At 40.9% G+C, this 14,537-nt stretch overlaps 1 protein-coding gene across 1 annotated transcript in view; it reads left to right on the forward strand.

Moving 5' to 3' along the window:
* The window catches only part of LOC131962801 (double-stranded RNA-specific editase 1-like), a 90,347-nt gene extending 81,075 nt beyond the window's left edge, over nucleotides 1-9,272 (forward strand). The window contains exons 7-11 of the mRNA XM_059327882.1: nucleotides 144-298; nucleotides 391-559; nucleotides 2,846-3,027; nucleotides 3,872-4,050; nucleotides 5,370-9,272. Coding sequence (XP_059183865.1) covers nucleotides 144-298; nucleotides 391-559; nucleotides 2,846-3,027; nucleotides 3,872-4,050; nucleotides 5,370-5,549 — 865 coding nt within the window. The 3' untranslated portion in view covers nucleotides 5,550-9,272. The remainder of the gene's footprint in view (nucleotides 1-143; nucleotides 299-390; nucleotides 560-2,845; nucleotides 3,028-3,871; nucleotides 4,051-5,369) is intronic.
* The last annotated feature ends 5,265 nt before the right edge of the window (nucleotides 9,273-14,537 follow it).

Genomic DNA, 14,537 nt, shown 5'->3' on the forward strand with positions numbered 1-14,537 from the left:
ATGCCAATTTAAACACTTGGTGAATTCAATAATAATATAAAATATTTTTTTTCCAAACCTTGACTGGAACTGTGTGAGTCAAAGTTTTCCTACCAGCCAATCAGAAACGTTATAATGTCACCTGATTTTCCGTGTGTCTCCAGTAACCATGAAGAGGAGCAACAGAAATCCATTTTTATCAGGTGTAACAACACCCAAGGCTTCAGACTGAAGGAACACGTCCAGTTCCACCTGTACATCAGCACCTCGCCCTGTGGAGATGCCCGTATCTTCTCTCCCCATGAAGCCGGAGTGGAGGGTGAGCAAGGCTGGACATGACCCTGAGGAAGACCTGATATTACTAAATATTTAGCATGAATATGTATGTCTTACCATGTCTTCCTGTCCCAGATCAGGGGGACAGACACCCGAACAGAAAAGCACGAGGGCAGCTGCGTACTAAAATAGAGTCCGGTGAAGGAACCATCCCAGTGCGCTCCAGTAACACGATTCAGACATGGGACGGGGTTCTGCAGGGTGAGAGGCTGCTCACCATGTCCTGCAGCGACAAAATAGCCAGGTTTGTGATGTTTCACTTCCTGTTCCATCACACAGTATATACACAGGCTGCATGTAGTAATCAGTAGGGGTGTGACGATACTCTCAGCTCACGAGACAAGACGAGACACGATATTGGGTTCACGAGAACGAGACGAGACGAGATGAGATTTTAACAAAACTACAATGACAAAATATATGACTGGACCAACAGACTTTTATTTAACTGAGTTGCAAATGCATTTTGAAATGTTTTATTATAACTCTTTACATGCATGATGTAAGCATGAGCTTTTAATAAACTTCTTCCACAACTTGAAACTAAAACTAAAATTCATAAAAGTTAAAATAAGATAAATAAAAAAATAAAATCACCCAGAGGGATTAATGAGAATCCAGAGGTGAAGTATGCTAATCGCTTAGAGACAGTTTCGGCCGTGATCCGTGATCACAAACAAGAGGGATTAAACACGGAGACGCAACTGTGGCCGCCGTCGCTAACTGAACAACATCAGCAGCTGATCAAAACAAATCAGCATGGCTAATTATCATAAACATAGCGATCTTGAATTAACCGGCATCGCTAACTGTGAGTGTCCGGTGCTTGTTGTAACCAAACAGAGATCGCTAAGTGAACACCTCCTGCAGCAGCAGCACATACACACACTGTACTGCTACAGAGCTAACTGTTAGCCTGTTAGCAATTTGCAGACTGGACGCTAAGGGGTTAACATCCCCTCCGGCTCTGCAGCTGGGAAAGACTGCTGCAGGAGGACTGTGCAGCTTTGACTCGTTCTTACTCTTCTTAACGAGCCGCCGGCCCCTGCGACATCATTCTGGCTGCTTGCCCTCCTTCTCCTCCTCTTCTTTTCATTTTACTCTCCCCACAGGTAACAAATAGAAGTTTGGATAACTCACAAATCTCGCGAGACTGATTTTTAATCTCGCGAGCTCTCGTGGCACGACATTTTGTCACACCCCTAGTAATCAGTAATCAGTAGCCAAGATTGGGTAACACTTTAAATTAGGGAACACATATTCAACATAAATTAGTTGCTTATTAGCATGCAAATAAGTAAGATATTGGCTCTTAATTAGTCATTATCAAGTAGCAATTAATGCCTTATTCTGCATGGCCTTATTATACAACCAGTAAGCCATTAACTAAGGGTTTTCCCTCAATAACCTCAGAATTATTGCTTATTAGTAGTAAGTTAGTGAGTTGTTGTATATGAGTTACGATCTCAATATGCTTTACTTTGTATGGACTTTATAATCTCTACATAGTGGTGAACGAAACCATGGAAACAGCAATTAGCCACCTTCTCCGGACCATTGACGTGACTGGTGGCTCCTTTTGGATGATTGGATGAGGATTGGTAGATTATAATGTCAACCATTACTCAACAAAGTGGGTCACTTTGCGCCAAAGTTAGTCTACCAGTGAGAAGATCTAAGGAATCCACTAATCCATGATATCTTGACTGATAGGATTGTTTAATAATGTGCCAAACATATATATTCCATTTTATTCCAACTTTTAAAATAAATATTTATTTTAAATAATTTACTTGCGCCTTTTCTTTATACTACACAAAAGACATTTTTGAGTTATTCCCACCTCTAGTCATGATTGTGCCGATTCCATAGAGCTGCAGGACGTATAGATTGCAGCAAGATTCAAGGCCACAGTGAGTAAAATGTAAAAAGAGTAAAAAACTCCCTGAAACAGTTCGGGGTTCAGAGGGTTAAGGGCGACTGGACATTTTGCAGGCATTCATTATTACCAAATGATGTGTTTTTGGTTTTTACATGGAATGCACCTTTATGATTTTGTAAAGCAGAATAGATAATAACATTAGAACATATAATATGAATAAACATCAGCTTTAATCTAGCTGTAGCATACTGTAGTTTTCCCTTTCCAAATATTAAACACAGCCCTGCAGAAGCACTTGAGATGGAGGGTGTTTTAGAGCAGAACAGTATGAATCCTGATGATTATGTGCAGGTGTAAAGCGGCTGAATTATCTCAGTGTCAGCCTGCAATCACTCGTTTTCTGTCTCTGCCGTCAGCTGCGGTGCTCAGGTGCCATCAGGCCACCGAGGCTTTGATTAGACTGCTTGATGAATCTCCAGGAGGGCCGCTCACAGCTCAGGACTCCTCTGAGCTGGAATCAATGGGGTTCAGCCTCCTTCTTCTCTTTGTCTCTTCTTCTTGTTTACAAAAGGAGGACTACAGCAGAAGACCCTAATCTATAAATGCAGGGACAAGCTGAGTGGGTATTTTGTTTCTGTTCCCCCTCAGGTGGAACGTGCTTGGATTCCAAGGCTCTCTGATGAGCTACTTCACTGAGGCCGTCTACTTCTCCAGCATCATCCTGGGCAGCCTGTACCACGCTGACCACCTCTCCAGAGCCATGTACCAGAGGATTACTGAGATCGAGGACCTGCCACAGTCCTTCAGCCTGAACAAGCCACTGCTCAGTGGTGAGAAGCAGACGACACTAACTCTTCATGACTGATTTTTACTCATCCGTCCACACTGCTGTACACTGTAAATTTACAGTGAAATATCAACAGTATTCGTTATTAATGTCATACTGTATATGGCAATACAATCTGGGAAAAATATGTGATAACAGCACTTTATTTTTTCGTGATATTTTCGGGTATAGTGTGAATAAAAGTGGTCCAAGCACAGAACCTTGTGGAACACCATTACTATAATTAAATACAGTGCCATACTGTATATTGCAATACAATCTGGGAAAAAATAAGTGATAACAGCACTTTGTTTTTTAATGATATTTCCTAGAGGAACAGGTATAGTGTGAATAAAAGTGGTCCAAGCACAGCACCTTGTGGAACACCATGACTATAATTACCATACAGTGCCATACTGTATATTGTAATGTAATATATGAGAAAAATATGTGATAACAGCACTTTGTTTTTTAATGATATTTCCTAGAGGAAGCATTTATAGTGTGAATAAAAGCGGTCCAAGCACAGAACCTTGTGGAACACCTTTACTATAATTACCATACAGTGCCATACTGTATATTGCAATGTAATATGTGAGTAAAATATGTGATTACAGCACTTGAGGAGAGAATGCCATTGTAAATTTATAAGAATGCAGAAATATGCTGCAAATGTATTTCCAATAGCTGTTGAATCTCAAAATATAAAGAAATAGATATCTAGTTTGGGCTATATACAATAACGACAATCTCATTCGGGTAGTTTTTTTTTAAAGTCTTTTTTATAAAATAGATTTGACCATTCATTCTTTTTTTATGTTTACTGTGACCTGAATCTCTACCTGCAGGTATAAGTAACGCAGAGGCACGCCAGCCAGGAAAAGCACCCAACTTCAGTGTGAATTGGACGGTGGGAGACCAAGGCTTAGAGGTGATCAACGCCACCACAGGGAAAGATGATCTGGGTCGGCCCTCCAGGCTCTGTAAACACGCTCTCTACAGCCGCTGGATACGCCTCCACTGCAAGGTAACACAGCTGACACAGAATACACACAGCATACTGCACAGGGCAGAACGCTACTATGATATAGGGAGCAAACTAAATGACATATTTTTTTAGGCCAACCTGGAAGTTCATATTGCTATGGGGTCTAATGATATTTGTGGATCATTGCAGAAAAGCTCTGTGGCAAACACTCTGATGCTAACGTGTTATGTTCACAAATGAACTCCACGTTTATTATGTTTGAAGTGGTAACGCAGCCTATATAAGTAAAATGCTAACGTTATGCTATAGCAAACTACACCATGGTCGCATGATTTGAACGTCTACTGTTACTTTCAGACAGTCTTCCACAAACTAGCTACTTTTGACAAGCTAGCTAAACTGTAGCCTGATAAAATGTTTATTAGCCTAATCCTCATCAAAATTGGACGGATTTCCGAACATATTTTATGTTGTACAACTAAACTCGAACATCTTTTAAGCTTGTGTTAAATACAGACCTAATTAAGCTTCTCACCAGGTGGGGAGCGTGTCTATGTTCCCCGGGTCCTATGTTCCTCTCTTGTATGAGACTGGGGAACATAGGACCCTTTTTCCCCACTTTCCCCAAAAAGGGTCCTATGTTCCCCGGTCTGTTACTTTTTCCACCATTATTGCCAAATTCCATGGCAAAAAGGCCTAACCCTAACCCTATTTAAAAAGACAAAAAATGAACTGCAAAGTAACCAGAAAGTAGCTGCTGTGCAAATTTAAGTTTTGGGCTGCTTGAGCTAAGGTGGGCCATGCGACGGTAGGCCTACTGGCCATGCTGAGAGTCTACCGTACCCAGAGGACGATAGATTGCGGGGAACATAGGACCCTTTTTGGGAAAAACAGGGAACAGAGGACCTGGGGAACATAGGGATGACCCCACTACCTTTGACAAGCTAGCTAAACTGTAGCCTGATAAAATGTTTATCAGCCTAATCTCCATCAAAATTGGACGGATTTTCTAACATATTTCATGTTGTACAACAAAACTCGAACATCTTTTAAGCTTGTGTTAAACACAGACCTAATTAAGCTTCTAACCACAAACCCATTCAAAATCCTTATTGAGTTTTGTGAGGTTAGCCCCCAGGGCGCTAAAATACTAGCTTACTTCCTGGTTAAGAACTCCTTCCTGTGGCGGCCTATAGGACCATATAAAGCAGTACAGTACATCATTGGTAAGGACAGTGATTGGTTTGACCACCATACCATTTTTAAATGTAAGTTTTGGCGAAAACAATAGAATACATCAATAATACAATAGTTGTCATGACTTTTTCAGCCAATACCTTTCTGTCCCTGTCCTGCAGCTCTCGCCCGCCCTGCGGATCAGAACAGTGAGACCCAGCATTTACCACGAAGCCAAGCAGGCAGCGGTGGAGTACCACTCCGCCAAGCAGGCGCTCTTCAGAGCCTTTCACAAAGCCAGCCTGGGCGCCTGGGTGAAGAAGCCAATAGAGCAGGACCAGTTTGCACTCCAACACACCTGAATCCATGCTGAGCGGCTGGTGATGGGGTCAGACTGTACGCTTTGTTTCCTGGGTCGGTTTCAGCAGTGGAATAACTTCCCTCTGGATCGTCATAGACTGGACTGTGTTTTACTGAGGCACCAAATCCAGATGTCACAATCCATTTTTATAGCCTCATGCTACAGCCAGCACTACACATCAAAAAAGAAAATTATTCAGTCGGTTATGCAACTTTATACAAAGGACAAATGTACAAAAAGACTTTGGGTATGAAAACTTGTAAACAGCATTGTTGGTTGAAATGGCACTTGTTTATATAAGAATAGTGATATATTAATTTTGCATGTTTGATTAAGCCAAATTGATAGGAAGTCTCCAGTAAAAGGTTTGTTATCATGTATCAGTGTTGTGAGAACTTGAGAATGTCCTCCTGCAGTTTGTAAAACTGTCTTTTCTCTGCTTTGTTGCAGTTGTTTTACTGCAAATCTGAGCTCACACAGATATTTTCTTCCATTTTACGCTAAAAATATGCACACTGAGATGTCTAAACAGACAGAAACCTTCCACAGCTCCACCCTCAAGCTCAAACCTCCAGTCCAATTAAAGAAATTTGCTGTTATGAGTACTTTTGGATCCTTAATACAATACTACGTTATTTCCTTCTTTAAAACTTACTTAGAGTTGTTTTAAAATGATAATGGTTATTATTGGAATAATGGTTCTTAGTGTCGCTACTAAGATGGTTTAACGTGAAATAAGTCACATTTACAATGTTTTACATTTCTAATCAAGCTAGCTAATGGCATCTACCCTCACTCTGGTTCACGACACAAGCAAAACATAAAAACAGGTTAGTTTTGTATTAAATATTGTCAAGAAAAATCAATATACATGGATACCAATATTGGTGTCCCTCCAGTGGTGTAGTCAGTAAGTTACCTTGTCTGAGAGTGCGTGTGTGTGTGTGTGTGTGTGTGTGTGTGTGTGTGTGAATGCTGGCTTGTGGTGTAAAAGTGCTTTGGTTGCAAAGACTATTTCACCTCCTCGACAAAGGACACATGTCATTTAAATAAACTGTTTGATTGTTGTTAACCTCCTTTATAGAAAATTGATGGTTGTGGGCAGTGTATTTTTAGGGGGAGACAGCAGGGCAACAGTACATGCCACATAGAAGTGTTGAAATGCAGATCAGCACTGTGTCAAGTTGTTCTAGTCCTAAATCTCTAATAAAAAATGACTTAATTGATCAGTTAATTAAACCTATGAAGGGGTATAAGGGTTCAGAGGATTAATGTATGGCTTTCTTAAGTCCATTTCCATGTTCAACTATGTCCCATAAGTTGCTGCAGCAATTTCTGCTATATCCGGCTGAATAAGGCCAATTTTTAAATATGGAGAATGGATAAAAAATTAGACTAAGACCTTTGGACCACCATGTAGCAGCCCATGCTTTGATTTGGTTTCAAAAACATTTCACATTTTGGAGATATCTGAATTTTTGACGATTGGATAATGAGCACTTATGCGCTGCTTAAACTGTTGGGAAACCCCATTATTGTCAATATACCTTGGAAAGTTATGCATCCTCTGAATGCTCAAGGTCTATAGTTTGTTGTTTGTGGTTATGGTCAAGATTCAAGAAATGCTGTCACTGCAATGAAATGGCAACTATGGCCACTTATTTTTTTTTAGAGTTTGAAACTGTTTTGTTCAGGTCAGTCGTCTATGGGGCTGCACAATTAATCAAATTTTAATCGTGATCATGATTTTGGCCGCCACGATTGAATTAACCTGATCGTCAGCAATATTTCCATTTTTTAAAATGTGGCTCTCCTGCATATCTAATCAAGCACTTTCTACACCAGTAGTCCACCAACCACCAGGGGGGAGGGCCTAGTTCTCCCCTGAAAAAAGCCTGGTTGCTGATTGGATAGAACGCTAAGCAGGATGTGACATAGAACTCGATGAAACAGCAACACGCGCCATTTGTAAAAGTCGGCCAAGCAGTGTTGCCAACTTAGCAACTTTGTAGCTATATTTAACGACTTTCAGACCGACTCAGTGACTATTTTTCAAAAAAAGCGACTGGCAAGAAAATCCAGCGACTTTTTCTGGTGTTATTGGATACTTGTTCTTACTCTTCTTAACGAGCTGCGGGGGCCGGCGGCTCTTCTTAACGAGCCGCGGGGTCAGCGGCTGGTTAAGAGTAACAACGAGTCGAATCGGCACAGTCCTCCTGCAACAGTCTCTCCCAGCTGCAAAGCCGGAGGGGATGTTAACCGCTTATCGTCCAGTCTGCAAATTGCTAATAGGCTAACCGTTAGCTCTGTAGCAGTACAGTGTGTATGTGCTGCTGCCGCAGGAGGTGTTCACTTAGCGATCTGTTTGTTTACAACAAGCACCAGACACTCTGTGCACAGTTAGTGATGCCGGTTAATTCACACTCACTACGTTCATTATGCTGTGCATAATTAGCCATGCTGCTTTTTTATCTGTGCACACACTAAAAACTGTTCCTATTTTTTGTTTAAAAGTAGTGCAATAAAATTACAGATGTTTTTTCCTAACATGATGAATAATCGGGATTAATAATCGGGACTACAATATTGATCAAAATAACCATGATTATCATTTTGGCCATAATCGTGCAGCCCTAGTCGTCTATGAGGACTATTTAAGAGTTCTCACATCATGAGTGAAGCACTCAGTTGAGGTTGTTAGGATCAACCCTAACCCTAACCCTGTTGGTGATTTTTTATTTTGAGTATGACCAGCCATGTTCACATGTAACCAGACAAAGGAATCACTCTAGAGGTATAACATCTGTCAAATGAACCCTGTTGCACTGGATCAGGGTACCAATCTTTATGCAATGACACGTGAGAGTGTGTGACTCTCTCCTGCAGTGACAGTCCCTAAAACCTAGACCACGCTAGTGTAACTATTCAGCCACTATGATCACCAGGGAAAGCTCACCAAAGATGATGTCAACATCTGTCAATCCTTTGACAGTTTTTATTGTCTACCAATCTGTGATGATGTGCTGTTTTATGTTTGATGTTCAGCTCTTTCAAACCAAACAAGACAGGTCTGTTTCCTCTATAGCACAGACATTATCTACATTTCATGTCCTGATCTAGCTTGTATTTATGTTTTAAATGTACTTGTTGTAAAAGCATTTCTTTGTAAATTCTTAACTTTTTTTATTATCTCAACTCTGCTGTGAAGGTCCTCTGGATGTAAACCTTCAGCCTCAATCAAAGGGCATAATTAACTTATTTTAACATAGCTCGGGTTATTTTCGTTACATACTTTGAATGTGTATCCTTCTGCTTCTGTTTAATTGCTGAAAACAGGTCTTAACTTTGAGCATGTGCAGACCTGTTCCTGTCTTCAGACTTGGGCCCTCAGGGTTTTTGGAGGTGCCGGCCATTATGTTTTCACAGGATATGCACTTTTTAAAAAGGGAAGCTATTTATTTTTTCCATTGACTTTGAGGTAAAGCAAAAGTGAATGGATGATGGTAAAATCTAGTCCAGCATAAGTCCACATGTTGATGCTTGGTGAGCCTCCATAGTTCTGATGGGTTCATGCACTACGTTGTTGATGTGCCCCATAAAAGATAGCAAGTGTGGGGCCTAATGCATGAGCTCTACTTGTAAAGCATGAAAATATGAATATAAAATATGTAGAAACTGAGTCAAGTCACTGAGCTAGAGATTTAATAAAATGCTATTACAGTCATTTTGTATGGTTGTCTTTACTTTTAAAGGACTGCTGCAGTGGGGCTCCTATAGTACCGTTTTCACTCCCTCTGAAAGGTGTGGAAAATTATTCCCAGGTGGGATGTTAAGGATTACAGTCTAAAGCTAGAAATCACAGTACAGCTCCATTACTTTGACATTTTCTCAGAACCAGAATCAGAATCAGAAGCCTTTATTATCACTGCACAGGGTAGTATTTAACGAAATTTGCAATCAACCCGTCCAAAACGTATAAAAACACACAAACAATATGACAGAGGTGGACAGGACAGGAAGACAGAGATGAAGAGAAAGAATACAGCACAACGTGAGGAGAGGAAAGGAGGAAAAAACAATGGAAAAAAACTTAGCAACCTATATTTTGTAGTGTAAAAGCACATGCGTCCCCAACAAGGATGTAACAGGAAAATTCGTCATCAATGCAGGCCGCGTAATGGTCGTTTGATGACGCCAAATGTTGTAAAAAATGGAGAAGACTCCTATTGTAACCAGGCCGTTTATGAAGGTATTGCCAGCAAGATAGAATCAGAATCAGAATCAGAAGCCTTTATTGTCATTGTGGAGTAACAAGTACTAGTACAACGAAATTTGCCATCAACCCGTCCAAAACGTATAAAAGCACACAAACAATATGACAGAGGTGGACAGGACAGGAAGACAGAGATGAAGAGAAAGAAATACAGCACAACGTGAGGGGAGGAAAGGAGGAAAAAACAATGAAAAAAAACTTAGCAACATAAGCATAATACACTTCACAAACATGAACAGACTTATGATATGCCACGGGGGGGAGAGGGGGATGACAAAAACGAAAACATAGCAGTTGCTATGGAGCTCAGCTTGTGGTTACAACACAAAGAAGCTGTGGGGCTGCTGGTCTCCTCCACAGCATACAGCAGCTTCCCATACAGGTGAGTTGATTCAAAGACTGGTTCAAGTCAATTGGTTCAAGTTTAATTCAAGTCAATTTTATTGATAAAGTCAGCACAACAAATCACAAATTTGCCTTTAAGGTCTTTACAGTCTGTAGAAGGAAACACTTAGGACGTAAGGCCTGCAATAGATGCTGTTTGTACAAAACAGATCAACATAGTAAAATTCAAATTAGATAGAATGTCAGAGGAGAGAGGGAAGGGGAGGTTAAGGAGCAGTGTTGAGAGGGAGAGAGAGAGAGAGGAGCAGGAGTTCTGGGAGGAGACAGCAGCAGGTGATGAAGCGCCACCATTGGCCAGTATGGTGAGTGTAGAGTGGACCAGGAGAGGAGCATTCCCATCTGGGGCCAAACAAGATCCACGGCAGTGAGACCAGCAGGAGTGATGCAGAGCAGGACCACAGCTCGACACCCTGTGAAAGAGAGAGCAAAGAACAGTACGAGTACTCTGGGAAAATACAAGTTTGTGACATGTATTATTGGGACATCAGAGAGAGAGAAGAAAAGAGGGGCCCGGTGTATCGTGTCCCCCGACACATTGGGCCTATAGCGGCGTCACTAGGGGCTGGTCTAAGGCCTCAGCTAGCCCTAACTATAGGCTTTGTCAAAGAGGAAAGTTTTAAGTTTACTCTTAAATAAAGAGGGTGTCTGCCTCCCGTACTGAGACTGAGAGATGATTCCACAGGAGAGGAGCTTGATAACTGAAGGCTCTTGCTCCCAATCTACTTTTAAGGACTTTCTGAACCACAAGTAACCTAGAATTTTGGGAGGGTAGTGCTCTCGAAGGGTAATATGGCACAATGAGGTCTTTAAGATATGATGGCGCCTGACCATTTAGAGCTTTGTAAGTAAGAAGAAGGATTTTAGATCAATTCTGGATTTTACAGGGAGCCAGTGCAGCGAAGCTAGGACAGGAGAAATATGGTCTATTTTCTTGGTTCTTGTCAGTACACGAGCCGCAGCATTTTGGACTAACTGAAGAGTTTTAAGGGATTTATTGGAGCAGCCTGACAATAAGGAGTTACAGTAATCTAACCTTGAAGTAACAAAAGCATTAACTAATTTTTCTGCATCCTTTTGGGAGAGGATGTGTCTAATTTTGTAATATTACATAGGTGAAAAAAGGCAGTCCTTGAAGTTTGTTTTATATGGGAGTTAAATGACAGATCCTGATCAAAGATAACTCCAAGATTCCTTACGGTGGTATTGGAGGCCAGGGTAATGCCATCGATGCTAATTAAGTCTTTAAATAATGGGTTTCAGAGGTGTTCGGGTCCCAGCACAATCACTTCCGTTTTATCTGAGTTTAACATTAGGAAGTTGTGAACCATCCAGGTTTTTATGTCCTTAAGGCTGCATGAAGTTTAGCTTGATTGTTATATATAACTGGGTGTCGTCAGCATAAAAATGAAAGTTAATCGAATGTTTTCTAATGATATTACTTAAAGGGAGCATATAAGGGTGAATAAAATTGGTCCAAGCACAGAACCCTGTGGAACACCGCGGTTAACATAAATGTGCACGAGGGATTCATTGTTCACATGAACAAACTGGAAATGATTATTATTTGTCTTCTCATTTTGTGTCTTTTTTGGTCATTTTGTTTCTTTTTTTTTTTGGTCATTTTGTGTCTTTTTTTGGTCGTTTTTGTGTCTTTTTTTGGTCATTTTGTGTCTTTTTTAGTCCTTTAGTCCAACATAAAATGTGATTTTGAATCTTTTTTTTACTTTCAAAACACTATCATGCTCAATAAAGAATTTTAATTGTTGCAAATGTGAACAAAGGTGTCAAATCTAACATATAAGAGGGTTCCATCCAGTTCTATCATTTTCTACTAAATATATTTGAGCTTGTCTCCACTTTTACTTGGTATATCATCATCAAACTGAAACTGGCCTCATGGAGTTTACAGCCAGAGCTTTAGATGTAAATGTACAGTAGGGCTCCACGCTGCTTTGTTTTCTAGTCTGGATGTCATGAAGAAGTCTGGATTTGGAGCTTTTGGAGACTCCAGAGGGTTAACGACTGATTAACAAGAAGTATGACTAATAATGATGTGATAATGATGGTGATAGTACTAGTGGGTGTCTAGCAGGTGCACAGCAGTAGGTGAAGCCATAGCCCATGCTCACCATGAACCAGTGGTGATGCAGTTGGTATCGAGCAGTACCACAGCAGGAGGAGCAGAAGCCACCTGGGGCCAACCATCATCCATGGCAGCAGACACAGCAGGTTCATTTATTTATTTCCTCTTTATCCATATATATCGGAAGGCTGAACAAATAGAGAATTATCACATATAAGGAGATTATTTTAGCATCTTTCAGATCATTGTTTAGCTGTGTGACCCTCTAATCACCCTCACCACTTTGACCAGCATTGTATTAAAATAACAGGTAGCTGTTTTCAATGAAATATCTCTAGAAACCCACCTGTACACTACTTTCTAAGCAACAGAGTCAGCAGAAACTAAAAAAAATATTAATTTATTGTTCATTTGAGCATCATTGCATTGCTTCATGCTGCTGCATTGTAAACGGTGTGACAGTGAAGGTGTGATGTCAAAATGACGGCGTTGAGCAAAATCTAGAGAAGGCTGCATTGCTTTTGTTGTTGTTGACACAATGGCAGGTAGCTGCTGTTTATCTGCCACTATCTAAAGCTGCTCTGACCGCCATCTCCACATGGGCTGTTAGAGGCCTATTACTTTATGTCCTATCAGCCACTGGCACCTGTGCAACATGAGAGAGCCAGATAATCTCACTGTGGATTACCTGTCCTCTCTCCATCACCAGGGAACAGCCAGCAGACCCCCTACATATAGACGGAACTTTCTATATTGACAGGTTTTGGGGTTGGTTTTGGCTCCATTCCCCTTCCTCTTCCACTTACAAGAGGAAAGTTTAGAAGTTGATTTCCGGGCCGTGGGATTAGAGTTGATAGAGCCTGGCTAAAATTGAGAGAAAAGAGGAGTCAAACAACTTCAAGGTGAAGTGGGATTAGTGAAAACAGCTCTTCACCTTCCCCAATTTATCTGCAAATTATGTTCCGGGCTAAGTCTCTGACAGGGGCCACATAAAACGGACCCTGTCCTCGACAAATTTTAATGCTTGAATAGTCATTTCTTGCCAATTTTGTCCTTGATATCAACACTAAACTCCTGTGTCACTGCTGTCTCTTCGGCTCTCAGATGATGATTCCAGTTTCTTTTCTCATATAACCACAGATGTAGCATCAGCTCTAATTAACAAAGTGATAGTATTACTTCCATAAACACTTTACAACAAATATGAGCAATGCTGTGACCTGTAAACATCCACCAATCAAAACCAGCATGACTGGTAATATTCGTTTAAAGTCATATTCTATTTTTAGTAAGGCCGGGACTCAATTAAAAAAATTAATCTAATTAATTAGAGGCTTTATAATTAATTAATCGAAATTAATCACATTTTAATCGCATGTAAATATTTGACCTGGGAACAGTGAGAAGTCTTTTTTTTCACATGGATTTTTAGTATACCATTGAATAATGACTGAATACATAAGCTTCAGCAACAAAAATATTGTTTATTTTTGTTCAAGTCCAACAGACCAGTGCAATTTTTTCCATTAAGTGTAGCAATAGCATATTTAGAAATATAGTACATTTAATAAATTCAGGTAGCCTATAGGTAGGTAGACCTTCTGTAAACTATAATACTTTGGTTTTTTAAGTAAAACACAATCCACGCTAGCTACCACACTAGCCGCGAGCTGCTACATGTTTTGCATTGAGGTAATACTTGAGGCTCGCTGTGCTGCAGTGATATGTGAATTCCTTGTTGCATAGCAACACAGCCATGCTGTTATTGACGCTTCCATCCGTTGGTTTTTAGTAGCTAAATGTCCCATCATCCATGGGGCCAACCAAAGCGTCTCATCAGCTTCTTCCTTCATGTTCACTGTGGTTTGTTGTTGTCTGAACTCATGAACGCTAGTTGGTGCTCCAGTATAATCGGTCCGCCTGAAACTCATCCAGTGAGAAACGTTCCGCAGTGCAAAAATAAGTGCGTAATAATCCCTCCACCGTGTTCTGGGTCTTCCCCGGGGCCTCCTACCAGTTGGACGTGCCCAGAACATCTCTAACCGCAGGCTCCCAGGAGGATCCTTACCAGATGCCCAAACCACCTCAACTGGCTCCTTTCGACACGAAGGAGCAGCGGCTCTACTCCGAGCTCCCTCCTGATGTCTCAGCTCCTCCCGCTATCTCTAAGGCTGAGCCCAGCTACCCTACGGAGGAAACTCATTTCAACCGATTGTATCCGCAAACTC

This window comes from Centropristis striata, chromosome 24 (assembly GCF_030273125.1).
Source record: "Centropristis striata isolate RG_2023a ecotype Rhode Island chromosome 24, C.striata_1.0, whole genome shotgun sequence".
NCBI classification, from domain to species: Eukaryota; Metazoa; Chordata; class Actinopteri; order Perciformes; family Serranidae; genus Centropristis; species Centropristis striata.